Raw genomic sequence first — 17,357 nt, 5'->3', positions numbered from 1 at the left:
GCTTATGTGAAAGGCTCTTCCCTCATGACAGATCACAAGGTTCCAGGGGATCTGATCAATTGCAACAGTTTTTCACCGCATCTTTATTCAACTTAATAAAGAAACTTAATTCCGACCGGGTGTTGTCTGCCTTTGAGAAGAGTAATTATCACTGACTGTAGGGGAACTGGGAGTGTAGCCACCAAATGTTGATATACTGTCACAGTTTTCCTATCTAGGCTTTTGACATGCAGGGTTGCTGAAGGGCTCCCGATAAAATGACCATTCTCAGCTCTCCCTCTCAGTGAGCCTGGGAAAGCTACTCCCATTTGTGTTATCTTTTTAGTCTTTTGTCAGCATCAACGGAGTCAGTCAGGTCTAGGTTTACCTTAGTTCAGTTTGCTTAAAATGTCTTTGAGCTCAGAACCATTGATCTATTGAGGTACATCCTCAAAGGGCAATGAACTGAACAAAAAACTCACTGTCCTAATTCCATGTCAAGAGAGCTTGGTGTTTCCATTATTTTCTTTGGAACCCAGTTAAAAATTCAATAGCAGTTAAACAGTTGGAACAGGAAGTGACTCACAGTTTGACCAGCTTTCAACATATGAATTACAATACATGACAAATATCATATTTGATGACTTAGCTGAAGTTGCACAACTGAGATGACAGCACCTAGTTGGAACTCCAAGAACTTGCAGTTTTCCTAGAAGAACTTATGTATCACTCAGGAATTGAATAAGAAATTTGAGTGATGGGACAGAATCATACCTTAGACACTGTTGTGTTTTGCAGAAATGGTCAAATTGTTAATGTATAATTATGCTGATATTCTTACGGTTTTATAAATTGCCCAAGCAGAGAGCTCCACAAGATTTCTTTGATACCACACTCAAACAGATTTTCCACTACTATAGCACAGCCTAGTGGTTAATCCAGGGAACTTCTTGCTTATCCTATCCTGTTTGCCCCTCTAATTAGATTGCTTTATCTAGTCGATTGTCATATGCCAATCTAGTATAATTCTGAATGATAAATTGTTCCGGCATTTTGTGACAAGTGCAGTGTAATCATTATTACACTGGTCAGTGTAGTGAAGCATTTGATATTGATAATACTCTTAAGTCTTGGTTTCTCTGTCCTGCCTCTATATAGCAGGCCATAAAGGTGGACCACTTTATGAAGTCTCTGAATGAGCAGAACAGCTGCTATAAAGCAGAAATATTAGTGAAAATTATAACATTTTAGACAACTGCATGACAAAAGGGATATTCAGCTAAAATTTCTTGTCGTACAAACATGCATATGTCTGAGATTCTGAACCAGGGGTAACAATGAAAAACAACAGTGGATGACAGTGAAAAAAAAGGACTGACTTTGAAGATAAAGAGGAATGTTCATAGGCTAACTGCTAGTAAACTCTTTCAGGTCATCAAGAGCATCACACTGGTACCAGAGCTTTACAGGAAGGAGCATGGTGAGGGCAATCAGAGATAGTGTAGCAAAGATGAACCAGACAGGGGCTAGACTACATGTGACCTAAAGGTTTGAAATAATAACTAAGATACCAGCATATCTTTTCAGTTTCAGTGAGAAAGGTTTACCTAAAGAAAATCTGCTACGAACCACCACTGTGCTATAGCTGGTGTAACCTCAGCACTGAGCTGTAAAGCTTGTAATCAGTCACCAAAATTCATATCTCAGTCCTCCTCCCAAACAGATCTCATTGTTTACAGCTCCAGTAAATTTGGTGTTAGAGGTCTCAGACCCTGTTACCCTTACACACCATCCGTGCCTCTGTGCAGCAGACACCACTCTGCATAGTAATAGAGGGGTATAACAGCTGGCTTCTTTCTGTCCACTAAACATGGCAGTTGTATATCCTAAGCGCAATTACACATAGGGAGAACAAAGATGGCACAAATTCAAGGCAGCCATGACTGCTTATAAATTAACAAATTTGCTGTGCCTGTGAAGTCTGTTATATTATAATCCTTCCATGAGTTGTTTGTCGTGCATAACCTAATTAAAAACACAAATTAAATTAAATTAATTGAAAATATGATTAAAGTAAATCTTGTTCTTACTGAAATTGTCTTAGCTTTAGCAGTTAATGCTATTCTCATGTTCTACTGGAACATTTTCACCAGACTGAGTCAAGTTTTTGGGCCAGTGAAAAAAGGGTGTGTCCACTCCTATCAGTTCCATGAGATGATAACACTACACTAAAAGTCACTAAGGTGCTCTGCTCGAGTCACCTCTGCTTCCTGAAGAATACAGGCTTGTTCCAGCCAAGTCATGTGGAGTGCACTGAAATATACAAGTAATCTTTGAGAAAGAGTCCAAAATTGAAGCATAAGGAGCAAAAGGGGAGCAAAGCACAATTTAGGGTTGGCATGAACTTCACTGATACACAATAACATCTTCCTGTTTTAGGTAAGTAGGCCGTGTAAGTGTGCAGCGCTCCTCACAGAGTACATTCACAAAGGCATTAAAAAAATGACAGACATAAAGAAAGCATGAGAGGTTGAGTCCAAGTCTGCAGTGAAATATTTCACATGATGAACAGCTCACCTCGTGAACTTTGTGGTAATCCAAACTGATTCACCTTGTCTTCAAGCATGACCTGATTAGGTAGTTTTTGACTCTTCGGAATATCCACTTCGCAAACATGTTGAAATCAACTGGACAGTGCAAAATTATATGGAATGTAAACACTTACAAATAAAATAAGGCCCTAAAATGATTTTAAAAGATATATATATATAGGTGTCATAAAAGTTATGATACCTAATCATTACAGTCCCACACAGAAATGCCTTTGTTGTCTGTGCCAAGAGTGCATGTATCTGGATCAAGAACTCACGGCAATCATAAAAGACAGAATAGAGCATTTCTTTTTTAGCATCTATGTGTCAAAGTATTTGACACAAATACAGTGTTCACTAAATGCATAAAAATACATACAGTAAACAAAATGAACTTATCTTCCATGATGCTCCAAATCCTCCACCCAACATGCACTTCCAAGTGGTCAGTTGCTTTGTTTTGGGTGACCAGCTCCTGTGTGATCAGTCTCCCCTGCTGTAAATCCACTCTTTCCTGTCTGTGCTTATCTTTGAGAACTAAACCACAAACACAAACTTGCCTGCTACATTCATGCTTACAAGCATTCCAAGAAGTTAATTAAGTTTTAAACAAAATTAAGACTGAACTCAATAACTATGATTGATACCACCCTCAGGATTCACAATAGCTCCACAACTCACCTCACTCCTATTCCAACATTAGTGTGCAACTGGTATAGTTTAGCATAAGAGCTGTTAATAAATTGTTAATTGGTGAGGATGGTATACAGAACTTAAGACATATACAGAACTTCGGTTTCACAGCTTGATAAATTTTAAACCTTACTGCGATTCATTCATACAGTTTGTTAAGTTCATGCTCAGCACGTTTTGTGCAGCTTATAAGATGCTATGGCAGGATGCAACTGAGCAGGTGATGTGAATACATATTAAATCATGATGTTTAAATATTAAATTGTAATTATGGCATACAACGAACCATTTTAAGTATTAAGTCAGTGTAACAAACTAAGGTGAGGGGAGACTATAGAAATGCTTCCTTTCTTGTTTTTTTTTTTTCATACACACTTATAATCTATATATGGGCTTACACATGTTCAGTAAAACATGTTAAAAAAACGAAAATACTATTTTTTGACTATACTACTTTTTATATTATTATAAATTTTATTTTATGATATTTTATATTACTGTATTATTTTGTCACAGAAAGTTATTTTTGAACTCCCAGATTTGGGTCTTAAAAGGTGAATAAAACTTATATCACAACTGATTTTTTGTCAGTCACATACACAGTCTCCTCTCCGGACATAAATTGTCTGTACAGTACTCGTTAGTGCACCACTTACTGTTTGCTGGTGAGGTCAAGATAAATAACGTCACTGGTTGGCGTATTTGTTTAACATTGATAGATGGGCTGACAAGTTTTATTTCTCCCAAGACCACATGACCTGTCCAGCTTCAACCAATATTTCATACGTACTGTATCAGTGCAGTCTAGCAATTATCAGTACACAACTGCCATCAGCCCAGCACAGCCATCTGAAAATATTAGACTATTACTAATGGCTAATGAGTACTTATTACTAATGAACAACAAACAATGAAAAACCAACACAGTGCAAAACATTTCATATATGTACATACACTGCCTGTTGTACTGAGCACATGACAGTGTATGTAGCTTTCGTTTGTGCATATTTAGTGAAATAATCAGCCTCGGAGTTTGATGAATGAATCATCTTTGGCGTCCGAAGGGGTGAACTGTTCAACAGCACGTTCGAAGAACTGTTGCATGGACCTCCGGATGTCAATGATTACATGCATTAAAACTGTAGGAAACGCAGTTCTTTGGTTCATAAGTACTAAACAGAATTTGCTTTCGATAATCTTTGCATACCGCCTGCCATAAAATTGGATGGTAAAGATAAGGATAGCAGTAGATAACGGTTACATCAGAGTGTAACACATATGCGTCTCACATTGCTTCATATGTAACTACGACCACATTTCAGCTAATCTTTTGTTTGGTGAAAGAGGGACCGGTAAAAAGCAAAAGCTGGTGCTTTACAAATTGAATCGCGGGATTAAATGACTTACACAATTGGAAGTATTCTTTTCTTGTCAAAAAGATTTTAAATAATCAAATAATTTAATCAAACCATTCACAAAGTATCCTCCTCATGATTTTTGCTTTATCTGCTTACTTGTTTTATTTTAAAAAAGTGATGTTTTATAACAACAACAAATCATTCAAGAAACAGCCTTTCTGCTCTCACAATGTAAATGTCATAACAGATGAATCAGGAAAAAGTAAGCTCGGCTTCGGACATGCGCTGTAGCACGTGCAGGCATTTAAGTAGAGGGTTAAATTTCTCAAGTTTTACAGTGCATATATCAGGCTTGTGCTGCAGACGCAAGGATTCGTTGTGCAACGATGATAACTTTGCTGTTTACAACGAGTGCAGCAGGGCTTCTCGCCCTTCTGATCTTTCAAAGGATATTTTACCCTTACTTTTGGGATGACTTGATTTATTACTTAAAGCTTAAAAGAGTCGGAAAGACGATGATGGCGAGGATGAAAAGTGGGGTCACCACCTACCTCGACTGCTTTGTTCACCAGGCTAAGAGAACTCCTGAGAAGCCGTTCGTTTTATTTGAGGATCAAGTTCTTTCTTACCAAGATGTGGATATAAGGAGCAACAAATTTGCTAATGTTTTCAGAGCTGAGGGAAGTTTGAAAGAGGGAGACATTGTTGCACTCATGATGAGCAATGAACCTGATTTCATTTGTGTTTGGTTTGGACTGTGCAAACTAGGCTGTGAAGTCGCGTTTCTCAACTTTAACATAAAGTCCAAGTCGCTGCTGCATTGTTTACAAAGTTGTGGAGCTAAAACGCTCGTCGTAGGCTCAGGTATTGGGCGTTCAATCTCTCAAATGGTAGCAGCTTTAGGCGGAACCGTTTAGGACGTTATGTGTGTAGTTCATATTTTCTCTTTGTAAACGAGCTGTCACTTACCAAGCTGCATTCCACGTAGACTACAGCCTGCATTAACCATAGGAATCTCCGGTAGTCTAAATCTGGAGAGAGGGAAAAAATGCGACCTCCAAGTATAATTGAATGTCTGACGAAATCAAGTTGTATCTTGTTACAGTCTGACACAGACGTATGCCTAAGTGTGTATAAAGGTTGTAGCCAGTTTTCACCTCCTCTAGTGACAATCATTGAATCTTAATAACATTCCAAAGGCAGATCCACCACTTGAACAATTTAGCTACATCCATCATAAAGTAATCACAGCCAGCAGGTTTTTAGAGTTACATTATGTAGAGCAGACCTGTAAATCAATATAAAAGTATAGATGCAAAACTAATAAAACAGATGAAAAAGTGTCACAGTGTAAATGGTACCTAGATTGTGTATAAAAGATATGAAGAGCTTTGCTGATGTAAAAATCACTTCAACAGCTAAGTGACTGTATATGACATGCAGATTGTGGATCACTCTAGAGCTCGGGGTTGCATTTGTGATATATCTGATATTTAACTGAACCTTTCATCCTGAGTGGATGTCTATAGTACTAAGAGTATAGAATATATTAAAGATATAAAAAAGAGTCACAAGCAGTCTCTTTTGTGCCCTGCCTCTTCACAGAACAAGTCAAATCTTTGGATGAGGTGCTGCAAACTCTCGCGAATGATGGAATTGACATGTGGGTGATGGATGTAGGCTCCCCATATCAAGAGATTAGATCACTCCTCGACAAGGTGGAGCTTGTCTCAGGGGAAACGTTGCCTATAGCTCCTCAGACTAACCTCATGTCCAACTTCCTGTTTATCTTCACGTCAGGCACTACAGGTGGGGTTACACTTCCGTCTTTTTGAGGTTTTGTGTGCCTTGCGAAGGTGGGGAAGTACATAAAATTATATTCTGATTCAATTTCAGATACCTCATGTGTTCAGACATTTTTTTAACATTTAGGTCATAGCGCATGTTTTCGTTCATCAACATCCAAAATCAGCTTACGGTTCGTCCTGAGTTGAGGTTATCTTTCAGCTCACCAAAGCCTCGTCATTCTAAACATTCGCTTAAAGAGAAATTAAAAGAGAGGTCCCACATTTACTACTAGCTGGCATCACAAGAGACATGTTAACAGCTTTTTCCAAGATCGGTGTAAGTCAGTAAAAAAGGAGTGTGTTCAGCCAAAAGGGGTCCCAGGAGGGAGCGTAATTTGCACACCCTGAAACCATCTACTTCAATTTATGGAAGCTAAAATGTGTTTTAGATTACCACTCAGCTTCCATTGCTCCCACTGTGAGGACTTGGATATATTGTGCACAAATGTCTGCCAGTCTTCTACTGCACTGTAGTGATAAAAGTGCTGTCCAGCTCCACACCCTTAAGGAGACTTAGAGCACTAGTATATTCAAGAAACTGAGCGACATGCTGACACTGGGTTGTTCCAAGATTTAATGTTGTTTGCTGTTGAGTATCATTTGGATTTTGGGTGACTTAAAACTACTGAATGTTTTCATTTTACATCTATAGAATATCAGCACTCAGATTAGCACGTGAATGAGTAATGTCTTTTGGTTTCATAGATTTATTACACAACTTCTCACCTCTACCATTTTTACATGATTCAGTGTGCAACAGAGTGTTATTAGTCTACAGAAAAGATGGTTTCAGCAGTGATCACAATTTGACCATGCCACAGGCAAGATTCATTCTGCTTATGTAACACAAAAACACAGAATGATCATTTCCAAACACTAACATTTCAAGACACTAATTTGCGACTTTATGGCTATTGTCTGATGATAGTTTACTGCTGTTTGTAACTTTGCCTTTCAGGACTACCCAAGGCAGCTCGCATCAGTCATATCAAAGCTGTAATGTGTATGGCCTACTTACGCATGTGTGGAGCCACTGCCAGCGACAACATCTACATCACATTACCTCTCTATCACATGTCGGCCTCACTTCTGGGCATTGGTGGATGCATTGAACTGGGTATGTCACATATGTATCAGAGTATTACATGAAAAACTACACTGCATGATATTGTTCAATAAATCTTTTTAGTTAACTGACATTTAGAGCAGTTTGGTCTCTGATTTGTAAAAGGATTTGTTGATGTGTTTTAAATATTTTATAGTTACAAATATCTGGAAGAGTTGTGACAGATGTGTGTTCTTGATGATTCTCTTTGAAGGCAGGATGTACCTCACAGCACTTTCAGTGTGTGTACACAGTGTATCTATACCACACACACCATATAGTTTTGGGTTCTGTATTGTTAAGACTTCCTTACACAGATTCCTCCCCTTCCCTGTTTCTTTTTAAGGGACATGCCGCTGTTTGTGCATTTGTTATGTAGGAAAGAGCTCTGTGCTTGAGACACGTTGAATAGCTGTGCTTGTAGGAAATGATCATAGGTATCCTTCTTGCTTTTTCATGTGCTGTAGTTTATTGTGTTCTCAAAGTAGTAATAATGAATTTTTACTAGGAAAATTAAGTGCTTCCTTTTTTTTCCTCATTGTACATTCAGAACAAATAAAATCCTTTTTATTCGAAATAAAACAGAGACTTGTAATGCCAAAATATTTTTTGATCAACTTTAATTCTACACTACGGCTGTCATTGCACCAGTGGCTTCACTACTGAAGTGCAGTGAATTTACTTCATTAAATATGTTGTTCCTCAGAAAAGCAGTAAACTACAATTGCAAAGCCAAGACTTCATCTGAACCTACATCAAGATTTTATTTTGTGATAAAAAAAAAAAAAAAACACCACATGAACTGTTTGCTTACAGGGGCCACTTGTGTTTTGAGAAGGAAATTCTCTGCAAGCCAGTTCTGGAGAGACTGCAAGAAGTACAACGTAACAGTGTTCCAGTATATAGGGGAACTCTGCCGATACCTAATCAACCAACCTAAGGTACAAACCTTTTTAAGTGCAGATGTTTAACAAACAATACCAGCAGCAATGCTATTGCTATTACTAAGCACGTTTTAACCCTTTCTTAACCAAAGACACACTGACACATTTGCATCACTTTTTCAAGAGAAGGGAGCAACAAGAAATCCTAATAAGGCGACAAAGACACGAAAATGGTTGAAGGGTACCCCCGGAGAGAGGCCAAGATAAAAACCAATTGACACAGTCAAGAACAAATTACCTCTGAGAAAGAGAAGCTCTACCTCAAGTGGGCAAAGCTTCAACTCAAAGACAGAAACTCCATGTCAATAGCAACAACAAAGAACAAAGGAAAAAACATTCCAGGATTTCATTGAAAATAAGGGCTTGGCTGGACACTGTAGCCAAACAGAGCAGGGACACTGTCTCAGATCAGTATTGGTGCCACCTGCCACTCCTTTATATTTGCTTTCTTGTGTTTTTAATTATTCATTTGACACAGTAACTGAGGTATTCATCATAACGTAGCCTACATTTTGCAAATTTTTTTAATGCTATGCATTTGTACTCAGCAGAACAACACCAATGAATACATAGGTAAGCTGAAAGAGGAGTCAGCTGTCATGTGAAAATGCCTGCAGTGACACCTCATCTTGCCTTCAGATGGGCCTGGTGAACCCCCCTCTCCCCCTTCAGAGTTGCCCAACAGGGGCTACACTGCTCTCTACATTATCTTCCTCCTCTATAGTAGCCCATCCCACATTCAGATTTAGATGAAGTTAAATTTATATTTTAGGGAATATGGTATTATGTGTTTGTCATGTGAAGTGGAAATACACCAGGCATTGTTATCTCTGTAAGTATACATGAAAATGCTATTGTTTGTACTCAAATGAGGAAACACAATTCTGCTTTCTTAATGGTACAGTTTGGGTTGAGTAGCATGTCATTTTTAAGACATTTAAGTGATTGTGCCAGATTAGCTGTGAGAGAAACACTTGTGAATTCTTTTAAATGACCATTTATGATGTTTTTAGGACAACAATACTTTTGGCAAACACACACTATGCATTCATGATATCATCTTGAGGTAGGACAACTGAGTACTGTTAAGTGCCGTGGTGATGCTGTACTTCTCTTGAAGCCTGATTGTATATTTGTCCTGATATTACTGCCATTTAAAAACACTGTAATTGTGATTCACTGCTTTGTGCTTGTGTTCTGTGACCTGGTTTAATCTGTGATCTAATCTGACACAGACTGCAGAGGAGACAGATCACAAAGTGCGCATTGCTGCAGGGAGTGGCCTAAGGGCAGATGTCTGGAAGGAGTTTGCCCAGCGCTTTGGGAAAATAAGGATTTGTGAATCCTATGGGTTAACTGAGACCAGCATTGGCTTTGTAAATTACACCAACGAAATTGGACCTGTTGGCAGAGCCAGCTATTTCAACAAGGTAAACGAAATACTTGCCATATTTGTCATTTAAATTAAATATCACTGTTAACACTCAGTCCAGATATAAACACAGTATCCAATTGGATGGGTTGGAGAGTGGAATTAAATTTGAGTGTACATCATTTGGGTCACTGAGGTGAAGGTTGTTGTAAATATGTGGGCTTTGGTTCAGATTTTACACATTGGATTTGTTCACTCTTGTTCTTAAGATCTTATAACTGTAGTTGAGTCTTACTTCTTATGTTTGCAGCTTAGCTTACCCTTTGAATTGTTGAAATGTGATCCACAAACCTATGAGCCAGTCCGAACAGAGACTGGACAATGTGTGAAGGTGAAAAAAGGTGAGTTGACAGTGATCTTTATCCATGCAGGCAGTCTTTTTTCTGCATGTTTTTAATGATAGATGACATATTAAAACCAGTGCATCATAGAATATCTTGCTCAGGTGAAACTGGGACAAACCAGTCAATGCAAAATGTTAAAAATACCTATACTGCTTTCAACCAGCCAGTGATGCAAAGGGTATCATTGACGCTTTCTGATGGACTATCAAAGTGCTGTTGTTCCTCCATGTTGAGTTTGATTTTATTTTTTATTTATTTGTTTGTTTGTTTAGGGGAGACTGGCCTATTGGTGGCCCCAGTGTCATTCACCAACCCATTCCTGGGTTATGCAGGAAATAAAGAGATGTCAGAGAAGAAGTTGCTGCGAAATGTTTTCAAGGATGGTGATGTGTATTTCAACACTGGAGACCTGATGCTCCAGGACCACCGTGACTTTGTCTATTTTAGAGACAGGGTTGGAGACACCTTCAGGTGAAAGCTCATTAACTATGATTTTTACATGTCACAGGTGTTTGATGGTGGGAGGCATAGTGGTGCAATAGGTAGCACTGTCGCCTCACAGCAAGAAGGCCTTGGGTTCGATAACCGGCCAGGTGGCCAGGGTCCTTTCTGTGTGGAGTTTGCATGTTCTCCTCCGGGAGCTCCGGTTTCCTCCCACAGACATTGGACTGTGGAATTGGAGACATTAAATTGAATGTGTGTGTGAGAGTGTTTGTCCTGCGATGGGCTGGCGACCTGTTCAGGGTGTTTCCCTGCATTTTGCCCTATGAGTGCTGGGATAGGCTCCAGCACCCCCCCACCCCCCACCACCCTAGTTAGGATAAGCGGCTTAGATAATGAAGATGATGAGGTGTTTGATGGTTAAGGGTGTAGCAGTGTCATTTTGTGAAACACCCCCCTTGACTGATCGAGGTATTTGATTTCCCAAACACACAGAGATTCTGAACACAAGAGAGAATCAGACAGACAATGCCCCTCTTACCTGCCTGGACAGTGTCTTTGGTAACCGGTCTTAGTACCTGTTTTTCACTTTTCCACCCATTACAGCTGCTTGTCTGGCTGTACTGTGAGCTGACTTTAGCTTACTGTGAGAATCACACTGCCAGTTGTACAATAAATGCAGTGGTAATTACCATCTTGATTTGGCCCTAAGCTTGTTAAAAAGGTTTTAAGGTTAAAACCTCAAATAAAATAGTTTTCACTGTTTGAGACACTCCCTGTGCTGCAGCTTTTTTATGAGATCAGTGAGAGACAGTCATGTATAGATGTCATTAATTGACCAAAAATACCAAGAGAGGGCTATCCTTTATTTTACTGTTACTTAGCATAAACCAGATCTATCTGTTTTTTTATTCATTTATGAGACACTATAAACAGATCTGTTTGTAAAGTCTTAAACTGTCGCTTGCTCCTTTCCACCACACTCTGAGCCTCTCACTCAAAACATTTATTACAAAACTCCTCCAGTGTCCTCCCACCTTTCCCAACTCAGACTTCCAGTCTTAACCATGCTATTGTCTTAAGAAATACTAAGACCTATTACCTTTGGGTCACTATGACCTGGGGTCCAATTTATCTCATAACTCAACTAAACCCTCACTCACTCACTCACTCATTATCTAAGCCGCTTATCCTGATTAGGGTCGCGGGGGGTGCTGGAGCCTATCCCAGCGCACATAGGGCGAAAGGCGGGGAAACACCCTGGACAGGTCGCCAGTCCATCGCAGGGCAGACACACAGACAAACACACTCACACACACATTCATACCTAAGGGCAATTTAGTGTCTCCAATTCACCTAACCTGCATGTCTTTGGACTGTGGGAGGAAACCGGAGCTCCCGGAGGAAACCCACGCAGACACGGGGAGAACATGCAAACTCCACACAGAAAGGACCCTGAGCACCCGGCCGGGAACCGAACCCGAAACCTTCTTGCTGTGAGGCAACAGCGCTACCCACTGTGCCACCGTGCCGCCCCTCAACTAAACCCGTGAGTTAAAAAAAAAAAAAAAATGTGAAAGTTGCTACAATGTTACAGCTATAAGTGTAGAATACAACCAAATAATCATACACAACATCAGCTGTTTTGTTAACTCTCTAGCACCAATTGTCATAAAATTCCCCAAAAAAACAAGTCTTAGCCTGTTAAGATGTAATAGATTCAGATATTCATGAATTGAAACTATCTCAACATAAATTAAGTCTGTTGTGCCCCTTTTTGAAGTAGCTAACTACAACATCTGAATGTTCACATTTTGTAAGAGAGAGAAGATAAAGCTATAAACTTATGAATGCCAATGAGACTATCTACAGTCAATTATTAGAGGTCATGGGGCATCAGTGGTTTTGATACAATGTGGAGTACAGTATGGAAAAACATGGAAATTGTGTACTGCTAGCAACCTAGCATGCTGAACTAGCATGCATGCTAATATCGTTGAAATGGGCCTTGTACCAGGTATTTATGAGTAGGCCTATGAGGAAATACTTGATGAGTTTGTGGCACTCTGAGTTAGACAGAGCTGCTCATAAAGATAGTTCAGCATCAAAAGTTATCTCAGGTCATGCTGACCCTGAGACAATAGGCATTACTTTTTTTGTGGTAGCTACACTGAAAATGATAATCCCCAAATTTCCATCTTTGGGTCATTTTAGGAAGCTACACTGGACGCCATGTTCTTAGATTAATGTTTTATATCACTTTCTTAGGTTTGAATATGATTTCGGGTCATTATGACCCCAGGACAATATGAGGGTTTTAAATTGATGCTCTGCTATTCATCATACCCAAGAGCCTCGATGCAGTCCTTTTGTATCCTTTCACATTCCTGCTGACATAAGATGCTCTGTGACTAAACCTAACTCTTGTTCTCATTTGAATGAGTTGAACCTGATTAGAACACAAAGAGCAGAGAACTTTGCAACTTCTGTGTAGCACCTTTGGCACTAAGGCGGAAGTGCTGACCGAAACTAATTTGAGGTGGCATGGTCTTTCAAGAATGAGGCCCAGAGCCAGACGGCTTCCATTCATAAAACAGCCAGGGAGACTCTAGCCCCTCCTCAGGCAGCCTCTGGAATGCCTATCACAGGCAAGCTGTGTGTTGCAATTAGAGTAGTGTTCCATGGAGCTGCACTAGATAAATGGGAAACCCTCACATCTCAGTTCCACATTTCCCTGTGGTTTTCGGGTTCTGGTTGGGACTGTTGGCAGTTGCCATGACAAGAAAATTCCAGAACAATGGCCTTCATTAGTGAGCTGACCATCAGGTCAAAAGCTTTGTACATAGTTGAAGAGGCAGTGGATTGGGTGACAATGCATACATTTGTGTTTGTGCCCTACTTTGGCAAAGATCATGTGTCTTACAAAGTAGTGATGTGCAGAGTTTATTTAGGGACAAACACTAGAGTACAAAATTATAGAGGGGTGATATTTGTCTTTGAATTTCCAAAATCTTATGAAAGTGTACATTTTGTATGCTTTCAAAGTTCTACTCTTTTATACTTTCAGTCTTCAGTTTTGTTGGTTTTTGACAATTATAGTTACAGTTACTATCTAAATACATATGTTTTGATTAGATAAAATATTATCTTTATACACTGGCAATAATTTATGAGAACATACATTGAAGTTCTGAACCTGGACAGAGAGGACAGCTAAAGCATAAGTTACCTCTTGTCTGCTGAGTTACCTAAAGGATCTTACCTCATGGTCTTGTATGAGGAAAATATTTTTAACCCATCTTTCTTTGTACAAAGGATTGTACAAAGGAATTACTAGAATGTATTTTTCTGTTTACCGCATTTAACTAGATCAAGACAACAAAACAATAATTCCATGATTGCATTCCCTGTTAATTGTGGCTAACCTCTGCCTTGATAAATGGACTGGCAATACTACTCACAATATACTTTTCTATGATATCTGAGTATCTTACAGAAGAGAACTGCAGTTATCAGAAGAAGAGTGTATAGTAAATTGAGCACTTACAAGACCAATTAATGTTTTGTCTGGCAGTCTCATGTGTTCCATTCTCTTTCACTTCTAATTCATGTGTTTTCAGGTGGAAAGGAGAGAATGTGTCCACCACGGAAGTATCTGAGATATTAGGAAGTCTGGATTTCTTGCAGGAAGTGAATGTCTATGGTGTAGCTGTGCCAGGTGATTTAAAACGATTCCTGAGATTCCTCTAATAAGGATTTTTTCTGATTAGCATCCAGCCACGTCTTAATATTACTCACCTTCTTTATACAACTCTGAACTGTAGTTTTAATCATATATCGCTTGACTGAACCATTGGATATATGCCTAAAAATTAGTTTTACAAATGAGAGGGAACCTAAACTATGCTGATTTTGAAGTGTGTACTCTCTGAGACTCTTTACTGATACGCAGGATATGAAGGAAGAGCAGGAATGGCAGCAGTCGTGTTGAAGTCTGACCATGACTTAGATGGAGGGAGGTTTTACAACCATGTAGTAAAGAATCTTCCTTCATACGCCTGGCCATTGTTTTTAAGAGTGCAGGTAAGAGAAACATGCATCTGGGAATGCCTTTTCTTAGACTGAAGAGTATATCTTTGTTGTTACTATATGAAATACCAATTCTTTGGTCAAGATATACATCGCACATTTAAAGTATTTCTTGTGAATTCTTTATGTATGTCAAGCTTTATAGAGTTTCACTTTACACGCACTATGGCTTTTTAATTTATTTGTTTATTTTGCTCTATGCATTGTTGTCAGAATGATAATTCTTTTTGTTTATTTAGTTCATAAGAAAAGACACCATCTGGACTTTTCCATTTGATCCCCACAGACACACTTAGATATTACTGAGACCTTCAAACAGCAGAAAGGAACTCTGGTGCAGCAAGGCTTCTGCCCCAAAACCATCCAGGAGCCGCTCTACTTCCTTGACACATCTCAGAAGAACTACATTTCCCTCTCTCAGTCTGTATATGATGACATTGCCTCTGGCAAGATAAGACTTTAAGTACATTATGAGAAACTTTCCAAGAATGCATTTCTGGGCACAGAATCAGATCAGTGCCAGACAACTCCAGTCATACTGGTTGTTTACAGAATATCATTGTACACTCTTATTCTAAACATTTCTTTACAGACTGTGACTAAAAAAAGTCGCTAAAGATAATATATTTATTCATTAATTATGAAACTTGTGAATACAAAGTTCAGCTCTGTCTTATTCCAGTAACCTGAAAGGCACTTGTCTCTGTGACTTTGATTCGGATGGACAAACTTCAGATTGTGGTAATAACAACAGTAATAATGAGAATAATTATAATGACAAAAGGACTAAAAAAAGAAGAAGAAATAAAGCTGTAAGACCTCCACCTTCCCAGAGGAGACTTCTGTGGCCTCTTACCAACTCCATTTGTGTAGTAGGGAACATGTGGTAGTTTGTGACTGTCCCTGGCCAGTGGATGGTGGGGTTGTGTAAACAGTGGTGAAGGTGGTGCAAGGGAACTGACCACAACTACATTGGGTGAAAAGGGGTCAAATGTAAAAAAAAAAAAAAAAAGAAAAAAAAAAAAGAGAGAATTATAAGGGTTATTATTATTACTACTACTACTAACAGTACATACTACATACCAATAATACTATGTAGTGGATCTCTGTGGCAGCCCATAGAATTGTTTGGCTGATATTTATGAAAACTGTCATACTCATTATTATATGAAAATTGTCATAATTGTCATAGCCTTAGTGTACCGATGCTTTAGAGTGACCACCAGCCTAAAATGACCAAACTTTGGAGAAATTAAAATAGCCATTAGCTGCACATATCTCAAATTTGGTGAGGATTGTGTGAAACCTTTCTTTTGATCAGATCACTTCTGTTTTCTCAAAAACAGAGAAAAAAAGGGGAGGGGCCTTAAAATCTTAAGTAGCAACTGTCAGCATGACACAATAGTGGTACCTGTTTGTTAACTGAATCTTTTTAACTGAAGCTTTAACATGTTTTGAAAAGGAAGCCTCAATGTCATCAACTTGTGTCTTAAAACATGTTTTGGTGTCATGTGTTGACACAATTCAGGACATCTCAAAAGTGTGATTCAGGTCATTTTTTTTACATTTTTAAATAAACCATTTAATCTGTTGAAACTTAATTTTCTTTCTTGCTAGAAAAGTGTTTGTGAAGAATAGCAATGTGAAACATAGGCTAAAAGTAGGGGAGTTTCCAAGGGTTGGATCATTTGCGACATCTGATACTTTGTCATACTTAAAATTTTAAATGAAAATAAATGAATATAATGTTTTCAAGAATTAGGACACCGTTATTTTGTGATGGAAATGTGTGTTCAACAGGGGGAGTTCATAGTGAGGGGTTACGAAAAACAGTGGAATCGGTGACTAACACATCGGAGACATTGGGGATAAAATTCAGTCTTCTGATGGTGTAGCCATCAGTAGTGAAGGAAATACAAATTATTTTTATCAAGACAAATCATCTGTTCAGTAAAGCTGGGGCTGAGATCATTTCTCTTCTTATTCACAGTTTCTGCTTTGGATGTTACTCTCTTTTATCACACCTAGTTGTTTTTAAATATACCATGAACCTTTTTTTTTTGGCCATTTCCATTTAGATGTTTGAATTAGTAGCCTGGTTTATACCTCTTTTCTACAAAAAACATTTGAATGTCACAGATGTGAATACTTTTAAGCTGTCTAGGGTGAAGTCACAGGTCATTGAACAAAAATGAGAAGGCTACAGCTTAGTTCAGAGTGTTTTGCCTTAAAGATATTAGGAATAGTTGGCTTCTTTTCATCTATGCACCAAGTGGCTAAGTTTCAAAGCATAGGACATCACTTGTAATCTTGTGACACAGACAAGATTCGCACTCCTTCGCCAACAAGGGAAACACTAGCATCTGCCTCCGACAAATAAAAAGAAAAAAAAAACGTGAGTAGGGAGAGGAAGCGAGAAAGGGGAAGATATTTGAAAAATTCCAGTTTAAAGAGCTGAGAGGTGGCTCAGTTGTGTTCCCTTTGATCAGACCTTTTAAGAGTTTCATGATCAACATTGGTAAATGAATAAAACT

At 38.7% G+C, this 17,357-nt stretch overlaps 1 protein-coding gene across 1 annotated transcript; it reads left to right on the top strand.

Annotated features, from left to right (window-relative positions):
• The first annotated feature begins 5,007 nt into the window (after positions 1 to 5,007).
• On the top strand, positions 5,008 to 15,392 carry LOC115806993 (long-chain fatty acid transport protein 6). The gene is made up of 10 exons (XM_030767851.1): positions 5,008 to 5,485; positions 6,227 to 6,430; positions 7,427 to 7,585; positions 8,390 to 8,514; positions 9,753 to 9,947; positions 10,200 to 10,290; positions 10,566 to 10,764; positions 14,355 to 14,452; positions 14,687 to 14,817; positions 15,110 to 15,392. Exons 1-10 carry the CDS (start codon positions 5,008 to 5,010, stop codon positions 15,284 to 15,286), a joined length of 1,857 nt encoding a protein of 618 aa, XP_030623711.1. The 3' UTR covers positions 15,287 to 15,392.
• The last annotated feature ends 1,965 nt before the right edge of the window (positions 15,393 to 17,357 follow it).

The sequence above is a fragment of the Chanos chanos genome, chromosome 3 (assembly GCF_902362185.1).
Source record: "Chanos chanos chromosome 3, fChaCha1.1, whole genome shotgun sequence".
NCBI classification, from domain to species: domain Eukaryota; kingdom Metazoa; phylum Chordata; class Actinopteri; order Gonorynchiformes; family Chanidae; genus Chanos; species Chanos chanos.
Note: the sequence above shows the minus strand (reverse complement) of the source record. Positions and strands in the feature narration are given on the sequence as shown.

Coding starts and splice junctions, on each gene's coding strand:
- LOC115806993 (XM_030767851.1), top strand. CDS start 5,008: ATGATAACTTTGCTGTTTACAACGAGTGCAGCAGGGCTTCTCGCCCTT. Junction 5,486..6,226: donor AACGCTCGTCGTAGGCTCAG/GTATTGGGCGTT, acceptor GCCTCTTCACAG/AACAAGTCAAATCTTTGGAT. Junction 14,453..14,686: donor CTATGGTGTAGCTGTGCCAG/GTGATTTAAAAC, acceptor ACTGATACGCAG/GATATGAAGGAAGAGCAGGA.